Source organism: Drosophila nasuta, chromosome 3 (assembly GCF_023558535.2).
Source record: "Drosophila nasuta strain 15112-1781.00 chromosome 3, ASM2355853v1, whole genome shotgun sequence".
Classification (NCBI taxonomy): Eukaryota; Metazoa; Arthropoda; class Insecta; order Diptera; family Drosophilidae; genus Drosophila; species Drosophila nasuta.
In genome coordinates, this window is record NC_083457.1 from 19,144,348 (window position 1) to 19,171,404 (window position 27,057).

At 37.0% G+C, this 27,057-nt stretch overlaps 10 protein-coding genes across 29 annotated transcripts in view; 4 read left to right on the plus strand and 6 right to left on the minus strand.

Annotated features, from left to right (window-relative positions):
- The window catches only part of LOC132794313 (MAP/microtubule affinity-regulating kinase 3), a 32,379-nt gene extending 22,819 nt beyond the window's left edge, over positions 1-9,560 (plus strand). For 11 of the 19 annotated variants that reach the window (XM_060804691.1, XM_060804692.1, XM_060804686.1 and 8 more), the window contains 5 exons: positions 874-944; positions 2,504-2,627; positions 7,028-7,177; positions 7,241-7,359; positions 7,422-9,560. In XM_060804691.1, the coding sequence (XP_060660674.1) occupies positions 874-944; positions 2,504-2,627; positions 7,028-7,177; positions 7,241-7,359; positions 7,422-7,480 (523 nt within the window). In that variant the 3' untranslated portion in view covers positions 7,481-9,560. Of the gene's footprint in view, positions 1-855; positions 945-2,503; positions 2,628-5,117; positions 6,534-7,027; positions 7,178-7,240; positions 7,360-7,421 lie in introns of those variants that run through there. The other 8 variants (XM_060804689.1, XM_060804677.1, XM_060804682.1 and 5 more) reach the window with 5 other exon arrangements.
- A 1,318-nt stretch (positions 9,561-10,878) lies between these two features.
- LOC132794319 (tubulin-folding cofactor B) lies at positions 10,879-12,101 on the minus strand. The gene is made up of 3 exons (XM_060804699.1): positions 11,904-12,101; positions 11,324-11,820; positions 10,879-11,266 (listed from the first exon to the last, which is right to left on the minus strand). Exons 1-3 carry the CDS (start codon positions 12,030-12,032, stop codon positions 11,149-11,151), a joined length of 744 nt encoding a protein of 247 aa, XP_060660682.1. The 5' UTR covers positions 12,033-12,101; the 3' UTR covers positions 10,879-11,148.
- Positions 12,102-12,238: 137 nt separating this feature from the next.
- On the plus strand, positions 12,239-14,924 carry LOC132794315 (exostosin-2). The gene is made up of 3 exons (XM_060804694.1): positions 12,239-13,946; positions 14,019-14,178; positions 14,243-14,924. The coding sequence occupies exons 1-3, from the start codon at positions 12,404-12,406 to the stop codon at positions 14,742-14,744; spliced, it is 2,205 nt and encodes a 734-aa protein (XP_060660677.1). The 5' UTR covers positions 12,239-12,403; the 3' UTR covers positions 14,745-14,924.
- Positions 14,925-14,926: 2 nt separating this feature from the next.
- LOC132794314 (cysteine--tRNA ligase, cytoplasmic) lies at positions 14,927-17,850 on the minus strand. Its single transcript, XM_060804693.1, has 6 exons — positions 17,589-17,850; positions 17,037-17,526; positions 16,284-16,970; positions 15,973-16,117; positions 15,307-15,911; positions 14,927-15,246 (listed from the first exon to the last, which is right to left on the minus strand). The coding sequence occupies exons 1-6, from the start codon at positions 17,765-17,767 to the stop codon at positions 15,121-15,123; spliced, it is 2,232 nt and encodes a 743-aa protein (XP_060660676.1). The 5' UTR covers positions 17,768-17,850; the 3' UTR covers positions 14,927-15,120.
- A 207-nt stretch (positions 17,851-18,057) lies between these two features.
- On the minus strand, positions 18,058-19,149 carry LOC132794318 (alpha N-terminal protein methyltransferase 1). The gene is made up of 2 exons (XM_060804698.1): positions 19,092-19,149; positions 18,058-19,024 (listed from the first exon to the last, which is right to left on the minus strand). The coding sequence occupies exon 2, from the start codon at positions 19,002-19,004 to the stop codon at positions 18,192-18,194; it is 813 nt and encodes a 270-aa protein (XP_060660681.1). The 5' UTR covers positions 19,005-19,024; positions 19,092-19,149; the 3' UTR covers positions 18,058-18,191.
- A 58-nt stretch (positions 19,150-19,207) lies between these two features.
- LOC132794320 (protein crossbronx) lies at positions 19,208-20,302 on the plus strand. Its single transcript, XM_060804700.1, has 4 exons — positions 19,208-19,368; positions 19,436-19,500; positions 19,561-19,664; positions 19,728-20,302. The coding sequence occupies exons 1-4, from the start codon at positions 19,283-19,285 to the stop codon at positions 20,211-20,213; spliced, it is 741 nt and encodes a 246-aa protein (XP_060660683.1). The 5' UTR covers positions 19,208-19,282; the 3' UTR covers positions 20,214-20,302.
- LOC132794322 (UPF0598 protein CG30010) lies at positions 20,190-21,070 on the minus strand. The gene is made up of 2 exons (XM_060804704.1): positions 20,871-21,070; positions 20,190-20,799 (listed from the first exon to the last, which is right to left on the minus strand). Exons 1-2 carry the CDS (start codon positions 21,015-21,017, stop codon positions 20,299-20,301), a joined length of 648 nt encoding a protein of 215 aa, XP_060660687.1. The 5' UTR covers positions 21,018-21,070; the 3' UTR covers positions 20,190-20,298.
- Positions 21,071-21,212: 142 nt separating this feature from the next.
- On the minus strand, positions 21,213-21,948 carry LOC132794324 (DNA-binding protein SMUBP-2). Its single transcript, XM_060804706.1, has 2 exons — positions 21,805-21,948; positions 21,213-21,747 (listed from the first exon to the last, which is right to left on the minus strand). Exons 1-2 carry the CDS (start codon positions 21,809-21,811, stop codon positions 21,269-21,271), a joined length of 486 nt encoding a protein of 161 aa, XP_060660689.1. The 5' UTR covers positions 21,812-21,948; the 3' UTR covers positions 21,213-21,268.
- A 347-nt stretch (positions 21,949-22,295) lies between these two features.
- Positions 22,296-25,104, minus strand: LOC132794316 (aspartate aminotransferase, cytoplasmic). Its single transcript, XM_060804696.1, has 4 exons — positions 24,920-25,104; positions 23,712-23,819; positions 23,565-23,638; positions 22,296-23,495 (listed from the first exon to the last, which is right to left on the minus strand). Exons 1-4 carry the CDS (start codon positions 25,029-25,031, stop codon positions 22,548-22,550), a joined length of 1,242 nt encoding a protein of 413 aa, XP_060660679.1. The 5' UTR covers positions 25,032-25,104; the 3' UTR covers positions 22,296-22,547.
- Positions 25,105-26,178: 1,074 nt separating this feature from the next.
- LOC132792564 (dynein axonemal light chain 1) lies at positions 26,179-27,022 on the plus strand. 2 transcript variants are annotated; one of them, XM_060801991.1, is made up of 4 exons: positions 26,179-26,234; positions 26,299-26,426; positions 26,489-26,600; positions 26,655-27,022. In XM_060801991.1, exons 2-4 carry the CDS (start codon positions 26,392-26,394, stop codon positions 26,955-26,957), a joined length of 450 nt encoding a protein of 149 aa, XP_060657974.1. In that variant the 5' UTR covers positions 26,179-26,234; positions 26,299-26,391; the 3' UTR covers positions 26,958-27,022. The 2 variants fall into 2 exon arrangements, with proteins under 2 accessions (XP_060657974.1, XP_060657973.1); XM_060801990.1 differs by lacking the exon at positions 26,179-26,234 and having other exon boundaries at positions 26,275-26,426.
- Positions 27,023-27,057: the final 35 nt, after the last annotated feature.

Consider the following 27,057-nt stretch of genomic DNA (forward strand, 5'->3'; position numbering starts at 1 on the left):
TATGTTTCGTCTATATCCAACATTACCTATACTAATTCTTTTTACCAAATAGGTAATATAAATACATAGGCTTGGGTTCATCTCGAGATGAACTGCAATCTTTCAAATATGTCTCTTGTATCTGTCTGTGATTATTATCATGATTGCTTCACTATCTTTGTTAAACATTCTCATGAAATGCTTCAATAATGAAATAGGCCCATCAAATTGTTTGAAGATGATTATATTGTACTATTTATGTTTAAGAACCCACAAAAAAAACCCAAAAAATCTATATATTTAAGTGCTTGTTTTATATTCAGCGATTTACATGATTTTTTTTTAAATCTTTTTCTTTTCATTTTGTTTCTGTCTACAAATATGATTACCAAAATATCAAATCAAATCCAAATCAAATATATAAAACAACCATAATCGTTTGATTACCACTGCCACCACATCACGCATTAACCAATCAATCAATCAATCAATCGATCGATCAATCAATATCTGCTTGATTCGCGCTGTCTCGTGCCTCTCCCGCACAACAACAACAACAACAATTTGGAACTGGATCACAATATCGATAACGAAAATATATGATGACGTGAATTGTATTTATTATCCTTATCACATCCACTCGCACACACCTCTATCTACCTACTATTAAACGATTGCATAAATATTAAACAAAAACCAACTTGATACTGATTATAAAAAAAAAACTACATTCGTTTTCTGAAATGCAATTCATTACTCTTGGACTTGAATGTTACTCTCCCAACGAAACGAACTGACGACACACGATAATGATTCGATATATCCATTCATACGTACCATGTGTGCCATATGTATTGTAACTGTACATATATATAGTCTGTTCGATCGACTTAGAATGGCATCGGCTGTTAAATCAAGCAGACACTTTCCAAGGAATGTTCCATCACGTTCAACCTTTCACTCTGGTGAGTTTTCTGTTTAATTTTATTTATTAGTTTTAATACAACAACAAAAAAAAATAACTTAATTTTACTCACACTCAAACTTTACTAACAAAAAAACAAATGAAAATCCCCTTAAACAAAAATCGAACGAAACAGCAATTCTAAAATATCATAGACTTAAATTAATAATCAATAATGTTAATCGAGTTTTGTTAAGTTCAATTTTCTAACTTCATAATTTTTGTATTATTATTTTCGACGATTTTTTGCACGTTTCTTAATACAACAAAAATATCGAAAATTCTGTAAATTAAAATAAAAATGGAAAACAAATTCGATTTTCAATATGATTTTTTTATATATATATTTTCTATTGTTCTTGTTCTTGGTCGATGTTTCATGCACCCAGCGCTCCTCCATATCGCTTCTCATTTTAGCGGTTTTACTCATTTTCTTTCAATGTGTTTTTGAATGTGTTATTTTTTTTCTAAATCAAATCATGCACGATTGTTGTCTGAGTGCGAAAAACTGGGCTGAAATTGGCCAAACCGCGTCAGAGTGGCTTATGTTAAGTATTTATTTAATAATAATTGCATGTCGCGGTGCCTTCTTCATTTGTCCATACCAAGAAGACCCAGAAAAGATCCAACTATAAATAAACGAATAAATAGTTCACATAGCACTGTCCCAAATTGAACTGAATATACGAGTATTTTTAGCCTAGACTCTATCCATAGTTAATAAATATATTTAAACGACAGATGTTGAAACTATAGCATGCATATAATATATAAATACGATAAGTATGTTTCATAATTGCAGCAAACTTTATACATACATACATATATAATATAATATTATACAATCCAATAATCTATTTGAATTCAAGTTTTCTTAAATAGTTTAAAAATTAGAGCGTTACTATACTATATAAAACTTATAAATTTATTATATCAGTTAAAAAATTAAGGAAACAAGTTTTTGAATTTTTATAAAAATTTAGTTTTCACAATTCTTATTCAATCGAATTTCTCATCAAACTTTTTCAAGTGTAGTATTAACAAGAAGAATCCAAAATATATTTTTTTTATATAATTTTCAGCATTTATGGGTATTTAACAGACTTTCTTTTATATTAGGTTCTACTACGAAATTTGGAGACTAATAAAAATATATTAATATTGCACTTGATATATAAAGATTATTCAATTCTTTTCACAGATTTGTTTTCAATCGACTATCGAAAATTCGAAAATTGTTATATGGTGGAAATTCGATTGTTTATTAATTAAAATTATGTGAAAACTAAAAGTTATATAATAAGCAAACAAATAATGATGACTTTTATAATATAAATACGTTAATAAATCGATTTATTTCTCAAGAATCTGTAATATACAACTAAAGACGTTGCTCAAGCATAATTTTGTAAATTAAAAATTTAGATATATTTTGCATATAGCAATATTAATATTAATTATTATTATTATTAATATTAATCGAATCTAGGAAATATACGTAGTATTATTAAGGATAGTCCTGTGATGTGATACTAATTAATAAGTATTTGGTTTTTATAGGTCAAACCAGGGCACGAAACAACACTGCGTTGGAATACTCTGGTACAAGTGGCACATCGGGTGAATCACCGCATCCCGGTCGCATGAGCTTTTTTTCGAAACTTTCCTCACGTTTTAGCAAACGGTAAGTTCGCTTTTGAGTTGTATATCGATAAATCGATAATCAAATATCTGTTTTCATTTCTTCTGTTAACGAATATTACGAGAAAAGCAAATGCAGTTTTTAATTTAAATTCTATTTTGTTTTATTATTATTTGATTTTTTGACTATATTAATAGATTTTTTCATTTGTTATCACTTTATGTAAAATTCTTTTTGGTTTCATTTATGATTTTATTATTGTTTCATGTTACATTCTTGCATATTTACACACACACACACACATATGTACATGTATGTATGTATGTGTTTATGTTTTGTACCAAATCCGTTAAAATGAATGAATGGACAAAGGGCTGAAGATGTGATATTTTCGATTGCAAATTTCCTTCTCCGAAATTTTCGAAAGCATTTAATAATTACCACGAATTGATATCAATATAATTGCATAATACAAAAAACGAGAATGAGAAAGCGTGTCAGCAGCAGTAGTAGAGCTAACATAATAATTGTCATCCGATTGCTGGACGATTTTGTTTTGAATATAAATTATGAATTACCAAAAAAATATCTGCTAGAAGACACTTATTAATAATGTCTACAATTAGAAATCTATAGACAGAGAACGGGCGTAAATAATTATGGACTTTTTTTTTCTTAACGGACACCGAGTCGCCTTTAACTGCTTCTTTAAATCCCAGAATTCGAATTAATTACACCTCGATCTGGCTATATGTACTGCATACATGTACGTGTACATATGGTATCTAGGAGCACGCATTTAGACCATTTAATATTAGAGCACAAATTGCGAATTTGCACTAAAAAAAAACATTACAAAACTCGCTTAGTTTTAAGAGAGCACAATTTTTAGAAAGCTCTCCATGCAAAGAGCTTTCAGACTGGCTTTGCAGAGCATATTTTTAGAGAACACTCTTTGCTAAGAGAGCTTTACGACTGGCTTTGCAGCTTTCCATAATTTTTGAAATTGAAATTGATGACAACAGCAGCTCACTGGTGCAGTTTTGACATTAACATCTTAAGAAACAAAATTACAAAAAAAAAATTAATTGGATATTTAAATCAACGAAGGTGTCACCTGCAATGTATCGGAAGTTTTATATATTTTTGTGAAGAGCGGACTGTTTTATTGGCATTTGGTTGCATGAATTAAAAAAATGAGTCTTGTTGTGAACATATTTAAACTTAATACAATGTAATACATTTCGTTATTGTTTACTTGTTTCTTTTTTTTTCTTATTTCTTGCTAATTTGTCGACTAATTTGTATGGAACTTGTTATATTATTTGTTAATTGTTATTATGTTCTGTTGTTATTTTTGTTTATTTCATTTCATTTAAACTAACAGTATTTTAAGAGGAAAAAAAATATGTAAATATCATAAAACACACATAATAATTGCATATGCTCATATACATATGTACAATGTGCAGGAGAATTGGTAAAGATTCGTTTTTATATGTATTTACATACATCAAACAATCAATCAATCAATACATCAACAAAAAAAAAAAGAATGAGTACTTTTATACGTTCATTGAGTACTTGAATTAATTATTATGAAAAACATGGAAGAGTCCTATAGCTTGTTACTAGACACAGACTGCTGTTAGATTAATCAATCAATCAATCAAATCAAATCAATCGAAACTGTAAAACAAATTAAAATGAAAATCAAAATCAAAACAATCGAGTCGGTTAAATGATTCGGATACAAAACAAATACAAAACTACGCATACATACAATACCAATACATACGTACATACATGCATATGATTATCTATGTATGTGTAAATTACGTATACGTATTAACGAAGCCGATCTGCATCTAATTGGCAATTGTTCAACACTGCCAGGATCTATCGATTTCCAAATACGCTCGTTCTCTTATCTCTCTGTTTCTATCTATCGCTCACTCCCTCTCCGTCACTCCTACTACAAAATTTTGTTGTTTTTTTTTTTTCTTGTATGATATATACATAAGTTGGATATTACGTCACAGCCATTATATATACTACTTGTCTGAATAGTATGTATGTATAACCATCTATGTCTATGTGCTACTTATGTGTATACATGATCGATCACCCACCCCACAATGTTAGGATGCCTTTCTTGTTCTTGTCTATTTTTCTTCATTTTAAAATGCATATGACATCTTCTTTTTTTTTTCTTGAATCAAAAAGTAATTATTATTAAAAGTATTGCTATATCTCTCTTACTTTGTCAGAACATTTAATTCAACTTGTTTAAAATATTGCGTTTTCTTTTCTTTACTTTTCTTTTCTGTTTTCAACATTAAACCCAAAAGTTTCAGTTAATTTACCCGAAACAACAAAAAAAAATTCCGTTTCGTTTTTAATTCTTATTCTTATCTGTCCACTTTCTTTTCCCTTTTTCATTTTCTCGTATTTGTTTGTTTTTTTTACCCATTATTAATATATTTTTTCCAGCCGTGAATAATTTGTTTAAAATTTTTTCTTTAATTTTAGGCCAAACCAGTAATTAACAAAACAAGCATTAACTACTTCTTGTTAATAGTTCTAAAACTGAAACAAACGATTCCCCCCGTAAAGTAAACGCGCGTGACGGAGAGAGATATGATACAGTTACGATATGATATATGATATATTATGATACGATACAGATACAAAACAAAAACAAACAAATTCACAGATCAGATCAGATCAGATCAGATCGATCGGCGGTTTGATTCTTCTTCCGATTCCGATAACGATTCCGATTCCGATTCGTACCCCCTCCAAAACCATGAACATCGACAACGTTGAGTTCCGATACGTTTAACAGACATTCAGAATGCGTCTATGTTTTCTACAATTATTAACTAATTATACTTACACACATTTATAAATAAAACCAAAAAAATGCAAAAAGAAATCAATTAAAATACATATATACAATATATATTTAAAACAAAAAAAATATATTAATAATAATACTGAGGTGTCAATGCCACGGCAAAAACGGAAACCATTAATTTAACTTGTTTTCTTTGTTTGTAAATTAAATTAAATATATTAAAAATGCAAAATCAATCAACAATAAAAAGCAAAACAACAAAATAGAAGAGATCTATTGCTATGACTGTCATATTTCCTGTTTTGTTTTTTTTTCTACTACAACAATTTTCGTTTAGCTAAAACTAATTAAAGATATAAATAATAATAATGATTACTGCGAAACGCTAATTAGTTATTGCATATGTACATATGCGTATGTATATTTATGATAAATGCGAACAAGAGAACACCAAAAGCAGTTATGAATTTATGAAATTGACTTACTACTATTTCGATATATATATGTATATACACACATATATGTATGTGAGAATGAACGTATTTGTATTTGTATTTGAAACTATTTCCAATCAAGCAAGCAAGCAAGCAAGAATCATATACTAGTATATACAATCAGAATTATTAAGAGTAACACATAATTATAATAATCAGAAAGATTGAAGATTGATTAATAAAACAAATGTTTATCAAATTGTCGAAAGTTGAGGTCGAAGTCGAAGCGCATCAAATGATGAAAGCGTATTTAGTACATTAAGAACACAAAAACAAAAAAAAATAAAAGAAAAGAAAATAAGAAAAAAAAAAACAATACTTAGATACAGTAAACAAATTTATCTTTAATCAAAGATTAAATGTATTAAAAAATTGTGCATGTGACCATTTTATTTGTACAGATGATTATCTATAAATCGAAAAACATACAACAAAATACAAAAATAAAAACAAATGAAAAATCGTGTTATCGGGCACCTTCAGTGATCTGATTAGTTATGTACATTAAGTTTCAAAGAAATAACACCTAATTAAATAAATTGATTATTTAATTAATTAGCAATAAATTATCTGGAAGATTTGTTAAACAAAGCAAATATCAGCCCTTACAACAAAAAAAAAACCACACATTTGTCTTTTCATTTGACATTTTACCAACATTTAGTGCTAACTTAATAGATCATTAATCGACCATCACTAAAGGCCTAGCATACATTCGAATTTATATGAATTTACATTTTCATTTAACTGGGTATGTAATTGAGTTTCAAATTGGGGTCGATAAAGAGTTTCAATGTATTTTTATAGCACAGAGAAAATATCTAATATGCAAACAGAGATCTTTTATAAGATAGTGTGATTGATAACATCTTATGTGTTGAACGAAGGAAATTCATATATTCTTTTAATACAAAGATTTCAATAGAGAACAAAATGATTAAAGGGAAAGAGTACTTCTAGAAAATCTGGGTTGCAATTTACTTTATTAATTAGAGGGATATCTTTGGTAATTAGGGAGAGGCTGCCTAACTCGTGTTAGTCGTTAGAGAACACTTGATGGTTTCTCAAATGCAATTTAACCATTTTAGTACATCCACCACGGAGGAGGCCGCTAAGCCCAGGGTGCTTCGGTTCACATGGTCCATGAAGACAACATCGCCCCTGATGCCCGATCAAATCATGCAAAAGATACGCGAAGTGCTCGATCAAAACAACTGTGATTACGAGCAACGGGAACGGTGAGATAAACTATTAAGCTATGCAAATATGCATAACATTGATTGAGAATTTATTTTAATTAGATTTGTGCTTTGGTGCGTTCATGGAGATCCGAATACGGACTCGCTGGTCCAGTGGGAGATAGAGGTCTGTAAGCTGCCGCGTCTATCCCTAAACGGAGTTCGCTTTAAACGCATTTCTGGTAAGTTTTGCTGCTCTTCCTAAAATATGGATCAGGTGTTAATAAGCAACATCATATTGCAGGTACTAGCATCGGCTTCAAGAACATTGCGTCTCGCATTGCTTTTGACCTTCGTCTGTGACTTAACAAAACGAATAATGAAGGCTGCGCGGCCAACACCAACACCAACACTACGAATGGCAGCAGCTGCAACACGACGAAGACGATGATGAGCACAACCAACAACACCAACACCAAAACTAGTAACAACAGCGCCAACACCAACACCACCACCGACAGCGACAGTAAAACCACCTCCACTGCCAAATTTCATCATCTGGCCAGCGGCAGTAGCAAGTTGTCGGAACAATCGATGCCAATTTGGTCACTCAATCGCCAACAACGTGCGAATCGAGTGCGTGTTAAGCAGAAAAAGAAGACGACAAACGTTCTGAGAACAGCATTTCAAAACTATTTGCCCTTCAGATCGAGGGAAAATCTTCAGGCGTCAGAGCAGCAGCAACAGCGTCCCATAGATCAAATCATGGAAGAATATGCGACTGAATCTCAAGGGCAAGACCCAACAACAAATCCCTCGATATCAACTATTAAGAAACACAATCAAGTCTTCGAAAAGCAATTGCATGGCGCTGGAGGTGAAAATGGAGGTGGAAATGGTGATGCAAATGGAAATGGAGATGGAGTTGGTGTAGCTGAGCTAAAGCCAAGAGGCGACAGCGGTCGCAATCGATTTAAGCGAAACATCAAGAATACCCGAAGTCTAATTGTGTGTAAATTAACTGGCTCGCGGCGACATGGAAGCGGCAGAGGAGGAGGAGGAGGAGGTGGAGACACGGAAAAGAAATGCGTTATGGACAAGGAGAAGGAGAAGGAAATGAAGGACGGAGAGGCAGCATGTGTCAATGTTATATCTAAGGAAAAACCAAACACCAAACAACAAGAACAACAACAACAACAACATCAGAAAGTAGTAATGTTACGCACCACAACTCTCTAAAAATATATACATAACATAAAATTACTATATTAATTAGACAGTTGTAACGTGACGGATTTGTTTATATACAAGGCTTCAAATCATATAAAAGAAATACACAGATACACCACAAACACACACACACACACCACTTTAGCATAGAATCTCAAGAGTAAAAATGAAATGTTCTACATTTATGCATTGATCTATCGCGTATTGAATATATAATTTATATAAAATAACAACTCGAGCAGACAGCAATTTACCCAATATCTAAGTACATAAGCACATCAAGAAGAGATCATCAACACATACACATACACAGACACACACACATTGCATACATACATACATATATCCACATATTGAAGGATCACTTAAATCTATATAATCGTTAAATATGCTAGACAGTGTAGGCGAGAGAGAAACACCGTTCTAATTCAAATAATAGTAATACAGCAAACCAACATCAACATAATAATAAATCAAGAATAAACAATAATAATGAAATCAGCGCAATAATACTGCATTTTTCTACGCATTGTCTAAAGGGCTATAAACACAGACTCACACTCTTACACACACACACACACACACAAACATACATAAATATATTGTAGACAAACACATCCATAAGAAAAGAAAATTGTTCGTTAACTACATTTAATGTTGGCCTAACTCAAGCTCAAAACTCTTTTTGGTATACTACGCCCAGTCTAAATAAAAATATATACATACATAATATATCAAATAAGCAAAACATATAAGTGTGTTGTTCGGGCGTATGACAGTTAATTGAATAAAACACTGCAAAATCAGAGATCATCGATAATAGTTTTGAATTCTCAACAAGGAATCTAATAATATAATATACATATTTGTGAATCGCTTTATTGTCTACATGTTTATGCGATTATGCGTTAGTTTTCACGTTTTCTTTCGTCTATATATTTTTTGAGTGAGTTATGTTTAATTGAAAAAATACAAAAGTTGTATATTATATTTATATTACATTATATTTATTTAATTAGCAGGCATTTCTGCATGGGCCCAACGAGTGAATGTCTCCCCTCGAGTATTCATTGTGCATGCCCTATTTGTAAAAATAGAGAATGCTTCAAGCAGTATAATTAATTTCACACTTGATTATTTTTAGAGAAAATCGTGAAATTGCTCTGTTAAACTGAACATGTGGATCGAATAAAATCAATAGTACTCCATTAAATTAATCTCTCTTTCGGTTGTATATATTTTTGTCTACTTATATTTAGCTCAAGACTCTTGGCATTTATGTGTTCTCTTCGGATAAGTAGCTTCGTTGTTCATTTCAAGGATCTTATGATCATTTTCACAGTGGCATGACGGTACATTAGAAAGTAGAAGGGATAACTTTGTGCCTCCAAAAATTGTATGTAACAGGCGGAAGGAAGCATCTCCGACCCTGTAAAGTGTATATATTCTTGATCAGCGTCAACAGCAAATCGATATAGCCATATCTGTCTGTCTGACTGTCCGTGTGAACATCTAGATCTAAGAGAATAATAATTATATTCTTTGTTATTCCTGAAAATTTGTTTTCGAACAGATACAAATTGCTAGTTTTTTAAGAAATACTTTTGTATGGGGAAATACGCTTACTAATTACGGGTCTTATGTTATTTGCTTTGGTTGACAATCTGGTATATTTTGCACTCTACTACTATTATATCAATATACCAAACGCGCCCCTCGGTATATTTTTAGTATTCTTATGGTATATTAATTCGGTATATTTTAAAATAAATACCGCACCGTTTTGCTTTTATTCTTACTTGCTTATTACATCTTTGTGGTAACAATATAAAATAAAAGATGGAAAACGATTAACAAAAAGTGGAATATTGTCTCGCACAATCAAAAACAGCTATTTTATTTTTGAAATTTGGAAATTTTATTTTACTTTTTCTCTCGCTTTTAGCGTGATTTTAGTGGAGGCTACGAAAATCGAAAGTGAAGTGTAGATCGATCTTAAACCATCTTCCAAAATTTTGAAGCGGGAGTTCCCTAATCAAAAATTTACTTGAAATTTATACGTCAATGACAAATAATATAACATAATGTTGGCTGTATCACTTATAATATGAAACCAAGGTATTAACACGGACAGAATAATCTTGCCATTTCTTGAACCCTTTTGTTCCAATTATCAGTAATCAGGAATAAGATTGCTTTTATATTTTTGTTTTATTTACGTCATATACCTTTTTCAGATAATAAATCAAGGTTAATACAATTTTCTGTAATTAAAACCAACATGGAATTTTGAAAAATGCAAAATGCGTAATAAATGCCAGGATCCCTTTAGGATCATCCTCATCCCATTCGTTGATTTTTAAACGATGTTCAAAAGTCTTATCGTTCTGTGAGTTTATTGTTGAATAATGAAATACTGAATACTTAGATCAGTTATAAATTAGCTTGAGGGACAGCTGTGAGGTTTTTAGTTTCATCAAATTAATAAATACTAACATATTATAGTTTGATCATAAATAAAAGAAAGCTGCTTGTGTTTGATAAAGTGGAGTATTTATTTGCAGTGTCTGCCAAGCTGTTTGCTAAAATATTAAACATAAAATCGTATTTTCTCAATATACTGCTGTATCACTGGCTTTGCTTGTACTCCCAATATGCGGCATGTGTATAATTATTCAAATGATCACAAAGATTATTTCTTAATTAATTTGATATGCACAAGTGCACGCGCAAAAATGAGTTTTCTTTTAAATCAGTATAAAAGTGCGGAATTAATTGAAGGCAATGTCGGGGAATGCCATTTAGAGCTCATCGTCAAGATTGAACTCCTCGGGTGGAAAATCGCCCACTTCGACAGACAATGGCGAGACAAAGCCACCGTAATTGGGAGGACACACAAAGTAAGCCTTGCCTCCCACACTGAAAATATTCAAATATTTAATTTGGATATACAATGGTAGATAAATCTCGACTTACCTGCCGTTATTCTTGCCCAATGGCTCGTCATACTGCACACCAATGAATATGCCAGTCTTGCCCTCCAACTCGCCATTGTACTTGATTGTGCCACGACGTGTTGGGTTTCCTGGAACAGTCACCTGACATCTGCTACCCGCGATGCAAAGCTCAGCTCGCTTTTGGACTTCTTCGGCCTGTTCGCGGCGCTTCTCTTCCATTTGACGCATCTCCTCCTCATTATACTTCCCCAAGCGATTTTGTTTTAAGAAATTACGCACAGAATTGGTTCTTTGTTCATACTGATCCTGTGTTAGCTCAAATTTCTCAACAGTTTCATTGTCATTGTAGCCGAAACTGGCGAATGTATCGACAACATGCAGACGCAAGCCATCGCAATTGATATAAAAGCCCAGTTTGGCATCGTTGTTGGTCAATGACGTCACGTGGTTGTCGCCTTTGTACAACTCGACTTTCATTGTGCCAGCACATCCTCCCGTCAATATTTCCAATTTACTCTGTGTGCGGTGAAAATTTGAACATCTGTTGTGTTAGTCATGCAGTTCACACAAGTAAGTATATTTTACAGGTGCGTTTTTACCTTAAGCTGAGCGACGGTGATATCTTTGGCAAACTTCATCTCAAAAGCAACAACATCATTGTGAGAGTTTGATACATTGGCAGTAATAAAACTGCTGTCCGAATTGTCCAGGTGTATTATTTCCGACATGCTTTAGCTTTGTTAACAAACTATAAGTTTAACTGGCGAATTGAACGAGGGTGACCGTAAGATAATTTTCAAAATATGCCACAATATTTAAGCGGCATATACTGACTGCAAATGGTGTATGTTATGAGGTCGCACTATGAGTGATTTATTTGAAATCGATAAGTTATCGTTGTGATCGATAATATGAATTGGTATTTTTCACACTTCGAAGTGCAGTCACATTTTGTTGTGTATTTGTTTGAGAAGCATAAATTTGTATATGCTTTTAGTTTTTAAGTTGTTTAACAATTAAAGCGCTTGACGATGGGGCTTAAAAATGGCTAATCCATAAAATAATTCAAATGTATACGAGTTTTGACCGCACATAAGTCATGGATTTAACGAGCAGCCTAATACAAAATGCCAAACAAAGTAAACTAAGGATGACCAAGTGCAAGAGCCTCTTAGGCATTGAGCCTCGTAACATAAATACATTTCATGTGAAGGAGAATATTTTAAACATTCTAACCTACACACTGCTAACCATAGTCGTGATCTGCGCCGTTTGGCTCTTCTGTGACATTTCTGGTCATCGTGATAGATTTTTCTACGCCAAAAGAGATTCGGTAGCGCTGGATTTAAGCCTGTCCCACACACAAGAGGTTCTACTGCGCTCGGACTCGGAGTATCGCGGTCGCAACGTGAATTGCACCTTTTGGGACTGCCTCAACATCTACAAGTGCGAGCATGACACACTCAAGGTGTACATTTACCCGCTGCAAGAGTTCTTGGACGATCAGAGCGACAAAGTTGCCACCACATTATCCAGCGAGTATTTTCAAATCCTGGAAGCTGTGCTCAACAGTCGCTACTACACTTCGAATCCCAATGAGGCCTGTCTCTTTCTCCCTAGCTTAGATCTACTGAACCAGGATGTGTTTGACAAGCATCTCGCTGGACCGGCATTAGCCTCGCTCAACTTTTGGGATCGTGGCGAGAATCATTTGATCTTCAACATGTTGCCAGGCAACGCACCCACATATAACACCATACTGGACGTTAATGTGGACAATGCCATTGTGCTGGGCGGCGGCTTCGACACCTGGACATATCGCCCAGGCTTTGATGTCTCTATTCCCGTCTGGAGTCCATTGCTTCAACAAGCGGAAGCAGCTCATGCCACAACTCATCGGAAACACTTATTGATTGTGGCTCAGTTGAATCTATTGCCACAGCATGTGCGCAGCCTGCGAGAACTTTCGCGCAGCTCCAACAGTGCTGAGCAATTGCTGCTTCTTGGTGCATGTGAGAGCAATGAGTTGGTCACTCGATGCGGTTCAATGCACCATGCAAAGCGTTGGGATTATCCGCGTGTATTGGCGCGTGGAAAGTTCTGCTTTGTGGGCCGCAGTCTGCGCACTGGTCAGCCGGATCTACTGGAGGCAATGTCGCAAAGCTGCATTCCTGTGTTGGCCATTGATAACTTTGTGCTGCCTTTCGAGGATGTGATTGATTGGTCACTTGCTGTGATCCGTATACGCGAGTCGGAGATCCATTCAATAATGCGCAAGCTTGATTCTATTTCCAATGTGAAGATTGTCGAGATGCAGAAGCAGGTGCAATGGCTCTACGGCAAATACTTTAAGGACTTGAAGACTATTACGATTACTACGCTTGAAGTGCTTGAGAGTCGGATCTTCCCGCTGCAAGCTCGGAGCTCCCGCAAATGGAATGCCATCAGCAAAAACAGTCGATCCACCTTCAATCCTCTATTCCTTACTTCGCTGGCTCCCAAATCGCAAGGATTTACTGCTGTTATTTTGACATACGATCGCGTCGAGAGTCTCTTTCTGTTGATACAGAAGCTGGCCGTTGTACCGTCTCTGCAGAGTATTCTGGTTATTTGGAACAATCAAAGAAAAGCTCCACCACACTGTAAGAAAACAGTTCTCAGCTTGTTCTCCTTGCTATAATTACTATTAATATTTCTCATCTGCTTACTTACAGTATCAACATTCCCCTCAATCGCTAAGCCATTAAAGATTATACAAACTCGAGAGAATAAGCTCTCGAATCGCTTTTATCCCTATCCTGAGATCGAAACTGAGGCCATCTTAACCATAGACGACGATATTATTATGCTGACTAGCGATGAACTCGATTTTGGGTACAGCAATTGCTTAGAACGAGTTTTCACTAAGTTGTCTTACATTTCGTTTTTCTATTTCTAGCTATGAAGTGTGGCGAGAGTTTCCGGATCATATTGTTGGGTTCCCCAGTCGCATTCACGTCTGGGATAATGCCACGATGCGCTGGCACTATGAATCCGAGTGGACTAATCAAATATCCATGGTTCTCACAGGTGCGGCATTTCACCATAAATACTGGAGCCATATGTACACGTATGCGATGCCCGGCGACATTAAGCACTGGGTCGATGATCACATGAACTGCGAGGATATTGCCATGAACTTTCTCGTTGCGAACATCACAAATAATCCACCAATTAAGGTGACGCCACGCAAGAAGTTCAAGTGCCCCGAGTGCACCAACACAGAGATGCTCTCGGCAGATTTGAATCACATGCGAGAGCGTTCCGCTTGCATCGATCGCTTCTCGAAGATCTACGGACGAATGCCATTACGCACAGTTGAGTTTCGAGCGGATCCTGTGCTGTTTAGGGACAATTTCCCAGATAAACTTAAGCGTTACAATGATATTGGCAGCCTATAATGATATCACATACCATATAGTGGCATAGTTGCAATATTACCAAAGATCTAGCCAAGTTATGGATTATGCTTATTATACTCATTAGACGAAGCCTGCATGTCACAAACATAATTAGTTTGATAAACAAAAACATAAAATATGCTTGTAGTATTTACATAAAATGAAGGCTAAACAATTGGATATGCTGTTCGAATTCTTGTCTTTATTACTTAAGCTGATGGATGACGGGCATTTTATCAAAAGTGTGTATAATAAACTTTAACTGCATTTATCTGGTTGCTCGAAAGCGAGTTCAATTCAAAATCATGTGTGTTTTTCTGCGTGTACAAACGTAATATCAAAAAATGCTATATAAAATGATTGAGTGCACTTAATTCTAGGCTGCGTTGACGCTGGCCAAATACTCTTTGTAACGTTGCTCCTGCTGTTGCTGGAGTTTCTGAAGTTTCTTCAGTTGTCCCTTGCTAATCTCCTTGCCCTCCTTGTCGAGTGTGGGCAGTCCCTGCAATAAAGATGTCGCTATAGATACTCGTATAATGGGATATATTCGCTGTATACTCACATCTTCGCCAAAGGCCGAATACTTCTCAGTTTCACTGAGGAACATCTCCTTGGGATTGACACGGCGTTGCGCCTCCTTGGCAGCTGCAGCTGCCTCCAGCGCTTGCTTCTTGCGCGCCTTTTCGGCAGCCCGTTCAGCTTCGGCAGCTTGTTTCGCCTCGCGTTCGCGCAAAAGTGTTTCGCGATCGACCAATTTAACAGCGAATTTGCCATCATCCTTGTCCTCCAGCCGCACGCCCAAGTTGGGCAGCACATCGTCACGCAGCTCGTCGCACAATTTCAGAATGTCAAAGGCTTTCAGCACCTTAGCTTGTTCGCGCACCAAGTTACGGAACTCAGCCACCGACTGAACATAGGGCAAAACAAGTGTTTCCTGATCAATGCTGCCGGCATTATTCGAGTCTGCTGATCCACCGCCCAGTGGGAAACCAATGCCGCCACGTGGTCCGCTAATGGCACCGAAAGTATGCAGCAAATCCGTTATGTATGTGGCAATCTTGCGAAGCAACAAGTGGTTCAGCTTGGCCTTGTTGTCGCGTATATAGATGTTGGTGTTTGATACCAGCTCACGCACGACGTCAAGTGCGCTGCGCGTATCAATGTTATCTGTAGGAGAGGGAGCATGATAGAGTAACTTTGTAGTGGAGAAATAACAATTAAAACTTACCACAAAGCGCCGCATGCACTTGTGTCTGCGCCTCGCCAAACTTTGACTGCAGTGTTGCTTCTAGCTGAGTCCACTCGGTGAACTGTTCCATAGCTTTGCCCGTTAACACCACGCGTGTCAAGTCCTTGACGTTCAGGAAGAACTCCTACAATTTAAATTGAATTAATATCATGCGTGCATTAATAACGCTCTAGTTTTCAAGTTCAAAACTAATGTTACAAATGTTACCAACCAGCCAGACTGCTTGGAGAAGCAATAATAATGCTGCGTATACCTTGCTTATCTCAGCCAATCCACTTTTTTATACTTACATTAAGGAACTTCTCGTACTGCGTGGCCATTTCCATGGTGTTCTCCGAATAGTCCAGCGTGTCCTTCCATGAGTGCAAAAGGAATGCGAGTCGCAGCTGCGTCGATGAATGTTTCTTCAAGGCCTCTTGTATCGTGATAAAGTTCTTTAATGACTTGGACATCTTGCAGCCGGCTATTGTTAGATGACCCGTGTGCAGGAAATACTTAACCCATTCGGCTTCATCGTAGGCCGCTTCCGATTGAGCCAACTCGTTGTCATGGTGTGGAAATTTCAAGTCTACGCCACCAGTGTGTATGTCAAATGTGGCTCCAAATATGTCCGATGCCATGGCAGAGCACTCGATGTGCCAGCCGGGACGACCGCGTCCCCAGGGACTGTCCCACCATGGCTCGCCAGCCTTGCTAGCTTTCCACAGAGCAAAATCGTTGGGCGAGCGTTTCTCTGACAGCCGATCCTCGGTCACGGATAAATCACCTTCGCCCTCCTGCAGTGATGCTGTGTCACCATAGGCCTCCGGTACCAGCTTCGCATAGTGATGCTTATCACGCTTGTCGAAGCCATTGACATCGAAATAAACCGAACCGTTGGCATCATAGGCCAGGCCATTGTCAATGATGCGCTGTATGAAGGCTACAATCTGTGGCACATACTCTGAAACTCGTGTCAGCACATCTGGTGGCAGTATCTAAAATAGCAGTTATTAACTTAAGACAAAACCTGACTTTCAATGACGTCATTAGTTGTGACTCACATTAAGCGATTTCATATCGTTGTGAAACTGATCTTCCCAATAACGCGGCAGCGCCTCAAACACAGTGTTGTCATTCACTTGGGCACCTTGTTTGGCATCCAACCATTCGGCAATTGGATCCTTTGCCTCACCCAAATAATGATCTCTTGTCTTGGCGATTTGCTCTTCGTCTCCGCCCGTTACAGCCTTAGTCAGTGCCTCCATGGCGTCGGTCATGCGTTGCAACATTTTCGCCAGCATTACCTTCTTATCGGCATCGGTGTTCTTGTCACATTTCACTTGCAATTGCGTCAGCACTTCCTTCTGTTCACTCAGCAATTGCTCTAGGGGCAATTCCGCAGAAGCTGTCGCATATTTCTCAAACAAATGATATTGCCGGGCGCGTTTAATGATCTTGTCATCGATGTCCGTGATGTTCATCACATAGTGCACGTTGTAGCCGAAGTAGTCGCTCAATATGCGTCGCAGAATGTCAAACGAAATGTAAGATCTGAGTAGTAAGAGAGAGATTAGATAGTCTGCTGATGTGGCTTTGTTTTCCTTTTTCTTTACCTTGCGTGTCCCATGTGCGAAGCATCGTAGACCGTGGGGCCGCAGCTATACCAAGTCACATTGTTGCCCTCCAGGGGAACAAACTCTTCCTTCTGTCGCGTTAGACTGTTGTACAATCGTAGTTGCGGACGTGTGGAAGGCTTTGGGGCTTGCCACGCCGGTTGTACGCGCTTCGACATGATTGGGGGAAACTTAATCGTTATCTGACCGCTCTGCAAGCTGCAACACGCGAATAACGCAGCTGTCAGCTGTTTTAATATTTAACTGCAGTGTTGCTATTTGCCGGTTATCGAACTTATTTTCGATAACATGTGTATCGATTGAACTTAAATTTAAATTGGTTGACAAACGAAATTACATTGAATTGTAATATACGCTACTTAACGATTTCGTAAACGTTATTCAAAATCTATAATATATTTCATCAGTTTTTTTGCTCTATCATAACAAATCAAAAAATCTGAAATACAAATAACACATTATTGTAATTTAGCTTCATATAAATACACTCATACTCAAGCAATAAAGATTTATTTTGTGCTTTCTTTTTGATATTCACATTTTTCAAGTCTTTCGTTAGTTCATCTTCCAGCCAGATGTCAGTCATGTTCTTGGCCTACAGGCGATCATGTACACTGGGAAAAGACCTTTCGGAAAGTTTTGTTGTCGCACCTTTCGAACAATTCGAAAGCCAGCTTCCTTTAAGGACTCCTCGTATAACGCAAGAGGACGCGTGACAGATGAGTCTTCATCATCCTTTATAATTGTCTTCGATGTGCTGACATTTTCCTTCATACAAAAGTATGCACCAGGCTCCAAGCTCAGACGCATGCGACGAAAAAATGCCACCAAGTCTTGATCCGTTAGGTGACCCAATACCCACTGGCACCAGATGAGGTCGTATTTGTGCGAAGGCGAGAACTCCTGTAGACCCACATTGTAGATTTCTCCCAAACTGTTCCGTCGACCTCCCTCCTCCGAGGTGCATAATTCGCGTGCCTTCTCGGTGAATGCTGTGTCCTGTTCGACAAGATCAACAGTAGCAAACAAAGGCATGAGGAGATTGCGTGAAACTCTTCCGATGCCAGCTCCACAATCCAATGCCAACTTTTTCCCCGGCACTTTTATTTCTCGCAGAAAATTCTTGGATCCTTGTATATCGATGGCACTGATGTAGCCCAGGCCGCCGAGCATGCCATTGACCGTTGCTGGCACCTCGGCCCAGTACTTTTGTGCTTTGTTGTAAAATTCAGGTACAACCTTATTTTCCGTTCCTATGGCATCTCGATTAGTCGTCGCTTCCGCTTGCTCAATGTTATTCGCTAATTGGGCATCGTCATTTTCTGTGCTTTCGTGTTCAGCAACATTTACATTGTCCATTCTTGACAATAAATCTTTGTCGAGTGTGTTAGACATATCTCAACATGATTGAACTCCTTGAATTGATTTCAGAGAAAAATAACTTTATATGACTACTGGTTCGCCAAAATACTGTTTATTTACCTATCGCTTTAGCAACGTGAATTTCGTATGGAACAGTGTAACCGTTACTTGAATTGGCTTTTATACCAATTTATTCAGTTAAACTTAAAAGTGGTATATTTTAGCTATAGATATGCGGTCACATTGCAAAATGAAATACAATTAATTCATCTATTAACAATATATATACATAGACGTATTTACAAACAAATATGACGCTCGACGTTGACGCCCAAAAAAAAGATGAGAAGATACTACTTGCCACAATACAGCAGGAGTATAAAATCCTTGCGGAATAGTACGTATAACAACAAAAACAACACAATCAGTGGCAAACAATAATAATTTGGTCTATGTATTTGCAGCAAAATGATTGAATCAGAGAAGCTGTCTGGTGTTTATGTTATTCCAAGCTACGCCAATTCACTGCGTGAGTAAACATTAAATAGTTGGGTTTAGTGATAAAGTGCTAATAAGATAATGTTTGCAGAATGGTTCGGCGTTTTCTTCGGACGCCAGGGATTCTATGAAAATGGGGTTTTTCGATTCTCGATTTTGCTGCCGGATCGTTTTCCAGATGACAAAAATGTGCCAGTAAGCGATAGCTGCATTATTCATTAAAATTGCCTTGCTGTAATCTACAAATCTATCTCTTAGGCTATTGTCTTCCAACACAACGTTGTGCATCCGCTCGTTTGTCCGTACACAAATAGCTTGGACATTAGTCATGCCTTCCAAGAGTGGCGATGTGGAGAGGATCATCTTTGGCAGTTGCTGAAGTATATGCAAGCGATCTTTGCTGATCCTTTGGAGAGCATACGCAATGTAGCCATCAATGAACTCAGCAACGTTGAGAGCGCAAAACTACTCAATAACAATCGCGATGCATTCGCAGCTCAAGTGCAGGAGTCGATTACGGAAAGCAAATCGCACATCTATGACACGCCGCCAACGGAGGATCCTCACTACATAGTATTCGAGCAGTTTCAAACAGACGTGCATGGACCTGTTTTGGAGAAAATACGCTCAAGTAGAAGCACGGTTACACCCCCTGAAAGCGGTGGCGGAGGTGGTGGAGCAGCCACTGGACTCTCTTGGGTGAAAGTTAAAGAGGGCGAATTCAAGCCATTGAGTATAGAATAGTCATTATTTATTAGTCTAGTTATATACACACTTATAGATACGCAATGTTACAATCTTTCCGTTTGATGATTAAATTAAACCCATTTTAATTGTTAGCATTCGCATTAGGTTGTAGCTGGCAATCCTTAATCCAGTCGTGTTGCAGCTGAATTTCTTTGCCTCGCCACTGGAAGTGTGTGGGCGACGCGTCTCCTTCGGTGAAGATAAAGTACTGGCTTAGATCAATGGCCAGTTTGGAGCGCACAAGTCCTATGCCACCAACTTTTGGCCAAGCTGGATGATACACTCTGCCGCTCTTTGGATGCATGTAGAGATTGTGCGGCTGAAAAGCCACAGATAGAGCTGGACCACCATGGGCATAAGTCAAGATATCTGTGGCTTTATCCCCTCTGTGCTGTTCAGTGAAGACAATGGGTGTGTCATCGCAACGCACGAAGTTTCGTTCTCGGCCACAAGGCGACATAAATGGGAACATTTCATAGCGCTGCGTTTCGTTTTGGCGCAGGCGACTGAAGAAAAACTGCAGAAATTTCTTTTCCTTGAAGCAAGATGTGAAGTTCTTCATTTTGGCATCGTCCAGAAAGAGCTGCATATAAATACGGCGTTGTTATTATACTATCAACTTATATAAGTAATTGATTATAAGGATTAACTCACCATGCCCTCATGATCAATGTAGTAGAAGTATTCGCGTATCCTGGGCTCTGGAGATTGGCCTTGAGTGTATAATGCTGCATTTCGACGATTTGTCCATTTGAGATGCCAATTACAAACAGTTAACAAGCGCTTCGATTGCGGCGACATTCGAACAGTAGGTTTAGCTTACCAAACAAAATAAAAACAGCTGATTTTGTGATGTCTACATGAACACATTCATTCATTTTGAGTTGCGCCTGTGTTGGTGATAAAGACAACATGCAGTGCTGCCAGTTCTGCCTTTTCCACCAAATCTAGCTTTTTTTAGATCGATTCGATTTCGCGCAATTAATAAAGAAAATGTTGTTTTGTGTTTATTTCTAACAATTTTAATATAATTTAATTACATTACTCTTCAACTACTTTTTCTTTTTTTTGCCGTCTGTTGCACCAGTTTTTTGCATGCGACCCACTTGCATGTTTTTTAATTTCTCATTCAGCTTCTTTTTCGCATTCTTCAGTTCTTCCTCATGGCGAATGGTCTTTATGGGTTTCGGGTTGAGAAACTCTTTGCGCGCCTCTCGCTTTTTTTCCATGCCACAACCGTGCACCTCGGGTAGTCCGTGCTTGAAGCAAAAACGTTTCTTGCACAGCTCGCAATCCTGGCCCATCAAGCTTGTTTTAGCCTTGCAGCGTGCGAAATCGCAAAGGTTGTCAACGGTTTTAACGGCTGTCAGCACTTCATCCAGCTTCAGATCAACGATTTGACTGGGAATGCGCTCCAAGAGCTCCAATGTGTTGTTGGTGCCATAATTGGCGGCTTTTCCGGGCTTTGCTGGCGGAAATAACGGCTCGCTATCTGCACTGCAACTGGGCGCATCTGTGGGCTTTGACTTGTCTAAGAGAGTTCAATATTTAGTTAACCATTTCTGTTTTAGTTTTTATTTGTATTTACCTTCCATTGCAAATTCGTGTAGCAGCGTGACCGCACTTTCAAATTTAAAATATACTAGTTTTCGACAAACAGAGATATATTCATAGATACTTTGCAACACTGTCAATCATAATTTTTTGGGAATCTAGGAATTATCAACAGTATTTTTGAAAATAATAGAATTTTTTATTTAGTTGGTATAGTGACATTCGTAATTTCATGCCAAAATATTAGAAAGCATTTTCAGAATTATGTACATCGCTTAACGGCGTACGTAATTTCACCAAACAGCTGCACTGCACGCTTAAGGGTATATTAAAAATAATATCACAGAATGCGCAGTGAAATATTGTTAATTGTTTTAATATGTTTCCGCTTAAGAATTTGGCGAACTCCGGGTACAATTTTCCTATTATCTGTGGGAGATTAATTTAAATACATCATTTAGATATCTTTATGGATGATATCAGATAGTTTTCGACAGACTATTTGAAAATTCCTAAAATTGAAAATTCGATTTTGGATGTAAATCCATTTATTGCGTGAAAACGGATAACAAATTGCTGTAAATGCTTTTTTACGTATATTCATGTTGAGCTTGCTAATTAATACATTCGGATCCACAATCAGATTATTAAGTTCTAGAAAATGCAACTTTATACTTATGCATAACGCTAAATCAGGCGTTATCGTTGCCTAATCGTGCACACTAATGGTCTACTCTTGATTATTGTAATTATTGTTTCATTCATGCAGCAGTTGGCTTATAATTTATTCTCAACAGCAGCTGGAACTCCGGTGACAGCAGCGTTGATGGCCTTGGCTACATAATCAATGTTACCGGTGTTAAGACCACACATATTAATCCGTCCAGTGCGGAGCAAGTAAATGTGGTAATCCTTGATGAGGACCGCAACTTGGCTCTCGTTGAGGCCGGTGTATGAGAACATGCCAATTTGATTGACAATGTGATCCCAAGTGCCCGGAGTTCCCAAAGCCACGAGTTTGTCACGCAGCTGTTTGCGCATTTCGCGGATGCGACTCGACATGGATTGAATGCTGTCCATCCATTCCTTGCGCAACTCGGGGGTATTCAATACCTTGGATACAATGCGTGCTCCATATGCCGGGGGATTCGAGTATTGTCCGCGTACGATCAACGTAAGCTGGGAGTGAATCTGATCTCTGGTTGCACCGCTTTTTTGGACCACTGTCAAGTTACCAGCACGTTCACAGTACAGACCAAAGTTCTTCGCAAACGATTGACACACGAACAGCTCAAAGCCACGATCCACAAAGTAGCGTATCGCCCAAGCATCCTGATCAGGACTGCCGCTCGCGAAACCTTGATAAGCCGAATCGAAGAGTGGGAAAAGTTTCTTGCGCTCTACCAAATCGGCAATCTGCTTCCATTGCTCATGGGTGGGATCCATGCCGGTGGGATTGTGGGCACATGCGTGCAAAATAACCACAGCACCTTCGGGCGCCTGCTCCAAGTCATCCAACATGCCCTTCAAGTCCAATTGGCGCTTCTCTTGATCCCAATAGCGATACGAATGCAGTTTGGTGAAGCCGCAATCGAAGAAGATTTTGTGATGATTCTCCCATGTTGGGTTCGAGTAGTAGACTGTGTTGAGCTTCAGCTGCTGCAGCAGAAAATCTGCAGCGATACGAAGAGCTCCTGTTCCAGAAATGGTTTGTACGCCGAAAGCCTGAAATAAGGAGATGAGAGTTGCAAGATAATTTTTGAAATGACTAGTGAATCCTTTAGCTAAACTTACGCGCTTCTCCTTGATTGCCGCCGAATCTGCGCCCAAAACCAATTCCGTTGCAGCGCGTGTAAATGTATCAAGACCTAATACGAGTCAAAGATTTAAATTCAAATTAGAACTTGCCGCATTTATTAGTTATCGTATGTTGCTCCTCACCTGTCACGGGCAAGTACTCATGATTGATTGCTTCATCTCCTGCAATGGAAATTTCCGTTTTGCGGACAACGGGCAGCACCCAAGGTTCACCTACATCTGTCCTGTAAGCTGCAAGTAAATTTTAATTTAATAAAATTTATTTTTAACAAAGTTACAAAACCACCTACAGCTTTATTGATTATCACCTCAATACAAATTTTAAAAACCCGTTTGAAATAACCCGTTTGGGTTGTTGTAGTCTGGCAACATTTAAAGCTCAAATCACAGTCTGGCAACTCTGTTCAGAGATAGCACGCAATTCAATATCTTAATTGTTTCCCATTCATTATAGTTGATAACGTAGACTTTGTTAATACACAATGCAATAATTAACGAATATATTTCGTTCTTCTGCTGTCTCATTATTTTTAAAGTGCCCATAAATACATGCATATGCATATAAGTATGTGTGCATGTTTCTAATTTTTCCAGCGTGATGTAATTTTTAGTATGGCATATGAAAATAAACCAATTGACAATTTTACGTAGATACATGCATAAATGTACCAATGTACATATATTGTTGACTTAGTATATGTAAATGTAACGGGTTTCCTGTTGTATGTGTGCATATTCAACAGTTGAATTGTTACATAATAGAATATCAGTGCAGGATGGTGATAATCGATAAGATAAGTCTTCCGTCGGATCAAAGTTCTAATACCACCAGCTGATAAAGATAGAAAGACCCAAGTTCAGATTTGGGTGCATCTACAATCTAAGTGGGCAATAGTTTATAATCCATGCTCAACAACAAGTTGGAGGTCATGGCGACAATCTACGCAAATAAAATACATATTGTTCTATGAGATACGTCTATTTGTTTGCTTGTGTGTACACAAAACAAAAAAGCAAATCGAAATATACAATTACAATTTAAACGATGGTCCGGTTAGAAATATTAAATTACGTTTTGACATCCAAACGACCTCTACGACCTCTATATGTCCATTTGATTGTGAACAATATTTACATTCTACAACAACTGCTTAAAATCGCCAACTGGTCAATAACAATACATATTATTCAAATATGCTAATTCAGAAATATACATACATACATACATACGTTGTAAGTGTACATACATACATAACTAAGCATATCTTTTCCACTTGTTCTAGAGAATCTTATTAGATACAGTTGTTTTGTTTATATTGTGATTTACATACCACCCACTGACAAATTGACTTTCTTTGTGCTGGCGTCATCCTTAAACGCTTGTGTGAGGGCAAAAACTTCAATTGCCGGTCCTTTAGGCACATTGGCAAAAATTGACGACATCGTGTAAATTCAGACGCAAGCAACGCGAAAAACCAACAAATTTGTTTCTTATTGGAATCTTGAAGACCGGCGTTGCAGTGTGACCGCAAGTGAATAATAAAATATACTTTTTGACGCCGTGATATACCAAAGTGTAAAATCCCGTCTAAAACATATTGATTTGCTTTTTAAAAATATTATAAAATTGTTTATTTGTTGTTTAATTTTATTAATTAGTTTTCAATAACCTTAACTAAATTTTTTTACTTTGCAACTTAAATCATTTATAAGATAAAACATCATTGCAATATTTAAACTGTTTACTTTGAGAAAACTTGAGACAACAAAACTCTACAGTTTTGGATGTATTGCTTTCATAAATGTTTTCATTCAATAACTACAATATTTTTCTAACAATTAATATTTTATTATAATTTAATATTAATAAAAATATACATGTTTAAATTGTATTTTTAAAATTATTTGGTTGTCTGTTTTCTTTTTTCTTATTAATTAACATGAGCACTCAAAATCGAGTCGAGACCAAATTTATTAAGAATCATGATAATTTGCACCTGTTTAATTAATAGATAAATAAAAGCAAACTATTTTTAAAATTTGAAGATTGTAATTTTGTTTTTGTTTTATCATATTCATGTGAGTTGCCTGTAGAAATTTAATTGAAACCCCGATAAAACTAAATTATCAAAGTATTCAAATGGGGTATGCTTTAAAGTTAATCCAGAGAAAGTATTTCCAATTTCCAACCAAAATGCCTTATCCGTTAACATATACATATGTATAAGTATTTGCAAATTGTGATTTTCACTTTAAAGTTAGAAGGTCACTAAGCCCCTAGCTTTTTATAAATATTTTGGTTTTTGGGCTTTGAAAGTGCTTGATAACCTGTTTCACTTGCCGGCCAGCTCAATGGCCTCTGCGGCCTTGTTGGGGGATTTTGCCCTCCCATCATGATGAGAGGCACGTCGCGATGTCTGTAATACCCGCACTTTCCAAATTTTGTTTTAATCGAGAACTTAATGTATATTCAGCTGAAAACTGTGAAGTTAAAGGAATTTTAAAAACAATTCTAGATTTAATAGTATAGACATAACATATATAGATATATCACACTTGTTATTATACCTTTTCTACCTTATAAACATTATATAGAAAATAAACTGGTTGCTAAGGACAACGCCATTTTGTTAGAAATAAACTTTGGTGAGTAAATTCAGAATACGTTTGAGTCAGTTGGAAAATAATGTCTAAAGCAACAACAATTAAGGAAGCACTCAAACGCTGGGAGGATCGGGAACAGCAGAATTCGGTCAATGCTAAAGATATTGACTTGCAATTTCAATGGCCACCCATCGAGAAAATGGATAATACCCTAGGAACGTTGGTCAACTGCGAGTAAGTGTCATGGTACTTTCTTGACTCATTGAACATTATAGTAATACTATATTCGAGTTTAGGAGAATCAGCATGTCGACGAATATGATTGAAAAAATCTTCGGCTTATCGGGTATGAAGTGCTTAAAAGTTTTGTCATTGTCGCGTAATTATATAAAGCAGATATCGGGATTGGTAAATATTTCAACTTATAATATCTTAGCATATTGATTACACTTGCCATTTTAGGAAGCTGTCGCTGATACTCTGGAAGAGCTCTGGCTAAGCTATAATCTGATTGAGAAACTTAAAGGCATGACCGGTCTCAAATGCCTGAAAGTTCTCTACATCAGCAATAATTTAATTAAGGATTGGTCCGAGTTCAACCGCTTGGCCGAAATTGAATCGCTTGAAGATTTAGTGGTAGTTGGAAATCCATTGTCAGAGGGTCTGGATGAGCCCACCTGGAGGGCTGAGTGCATCAAGCGTTTGCCGACTATACGAAAGCTGGACGGGGAACCAGTTGTGCTAAAGGAGGAGCCAATATTGTAATCTAGTTAGGTTCAATTATTGATATTGTTCATTGAATTATGAAATGATCTTAAATGATGATAATATACGCCTCAATATAGTTTACAACATTGAATATAAC

What these genes read in the sequence shown, in the direction of transcription:
- LOC132794320 (XM_060804700.1), top strand. Translation starts at nt 19,283, where the DNA reads ATGACGCTCGACGTTGACGCCCAAAAAAAAGATGAGAAGATACTACTT. An exon ending in TATAAAATCCTTGCGGAATA is followed by an intron (nt 19,369 to 19,435) that starts GTACGTATAACA and finishes ATGTATTTGCAG; the next exon opens with CAAAATGATTGAATCAGAGA. An exon ending in CAGATGACAAAAATGTGCCA is followed by an intron (nt 19,665 to 19,727) that starts GTAAGCGATAGC and finishes TCTATCTCTTAG; the next exon opens with GCTATTGTCTTCCAACACAA.
- LOC132794319 (XM_060804699.1), bottom strand. Translation starts at nt 12,032, where the DNA reads ATGTCGGAAATAATACACCTGGACAATTCGGACAGCAGTTTTATTACT. An exon ending in TCACCGTCGCTCAGCTTAAG is followed by an intron (nt 11,821 to 11,903) that starts GTAAAAACGCAC and finishes CACCGCACACAG; the next exon opens with AGTAAATTGGAAATATTGAC. An exon ending in TTGGGCAAGAATAACGGCAG is followed by an intron (nt 11,267 to 11,323) that starts GTAAGTCGAGAT and finishes GAATATTTTCAG; the next exon opens with TGTGGGAGGCAAGGCTTACT.
- LOC132794314 (XM_060804693.1), bottom strand. Translation starts at nt 17,767, where the DNA reads ATGTCGAAGCGCGTACAACCGGCGTGGCAAGCCCCAAAGCCTTCCACA. An exon ending in ACGATATGAAATCGCTTAAT is followed by an intron (nt 16,971 to 17,036) that starts GTGAGTCACAAC and finishes CTGCTATTTTAG; the next exon opens with ATACTGCCACCAGATGTGCT. An exon ending in AGTACGAGAAGTTCCTTAAT is followed by an intron (nt 16,118 to 16,283) that starts GTAAGTATAAAA and finishes TTTAAATTGTAG; the next exon opens with GAGTTCTTCCTGAACGTCAA.
- LOC132792564 (XM_060801990.1), top strand. Translation starts at nt 26,275, where the DNA reads ATGTCTAAAGCAACAACAATTAAGGAAGCACTCAAACGCTGGGAGGAT. An exon ending in GGAACGTTGGTCAACTGCGA is followed by an intron (nt 26,427 to 26,488) that starts GTAAGTGTCATG and finishes ATTCGAGTTTAG; the next exon opens with GAGAATCAGCATGTCGACGA. An exon ending in TAAAGCAGATATCGGGATTG is followed by an intron (nt 26,601 to 26,654) that starts GTAAATATTTCA and finishes TTGCCATTTTAG; the next exon opens with GAAGCTGTCGCTGATACTCT.
- LOC132794316 (XM_060804696.1), bottom strand. Translation starts at nt 25,031, where the DNA reads ATGTCGTCAATTTTTGCCAATGTGCCTAAAGGACCGGCAATTGAAGTT. An exon ending in AGTCAATTTGTCAGTGGGTG is followed by an intron (nt 23,820 to 24,919) that starts GTATGTAAATCA and finishes ATTTACTTGCAG; the next exon opens with CTTACAGGACAGATGTAGGT. An exon ending in TGAGTACTTGCCCGTGACAG is followed by an intron (nt 23,639 to 23,711) that starts GTGAGGAGCAAC and finishes GACTCGTATTAG; the next exon opens with GTCTTGATACATTTACACGC.
- LOC132794315 (XM_060804694.1), top strand. Translation starts at nt 12,404, where the DNA reads ATGGATTTAACGAGCAGCCTAATACAAAATGCCAAACAAAGTAAACTA. An exon ending in AAGAAAAGCTCCACCACACT is followed by an intron (nt 13,947 to 14,018) that starts GTAAGAAAACAG and finishes GCTTACTTACAG; the next exon opens with TATCAACATTCCCCTCAATC. An exon ending in AGCGATGAACTCGATTTTGG is followed by an intron (nt 14,179 to 14,242) that starts GTACAGCAATTG and finishes TTCTATTTCTAG; the next exon opens with CTATGAAGTGTGGCGAGAGT.
- LOC132794318 (XM_060804698.1), bottom strand. Translation starts at nt 19,004, where the DNA reads ATGTCTAACACACTCGACAAAGATTTATTGTCAAGAATGGACAATGTA.
- LOC132794322 (XM_060804704.1), bottom strand. Translation starts at nt 21,017, where the DNA reads ATGTCGCCGCAATCGAAGCGCTTGTTAACTGTTTGTAATTGGCATCTC. An exon ending in ACATTGATCATGAGGGCATG is followed by an intron (nt 20,800 to 20,870) that starts GTGAGTTAATCC and finishes ATTTATATGCAG; the next exon opens with CTCTTTCTGGACGATGCCAA.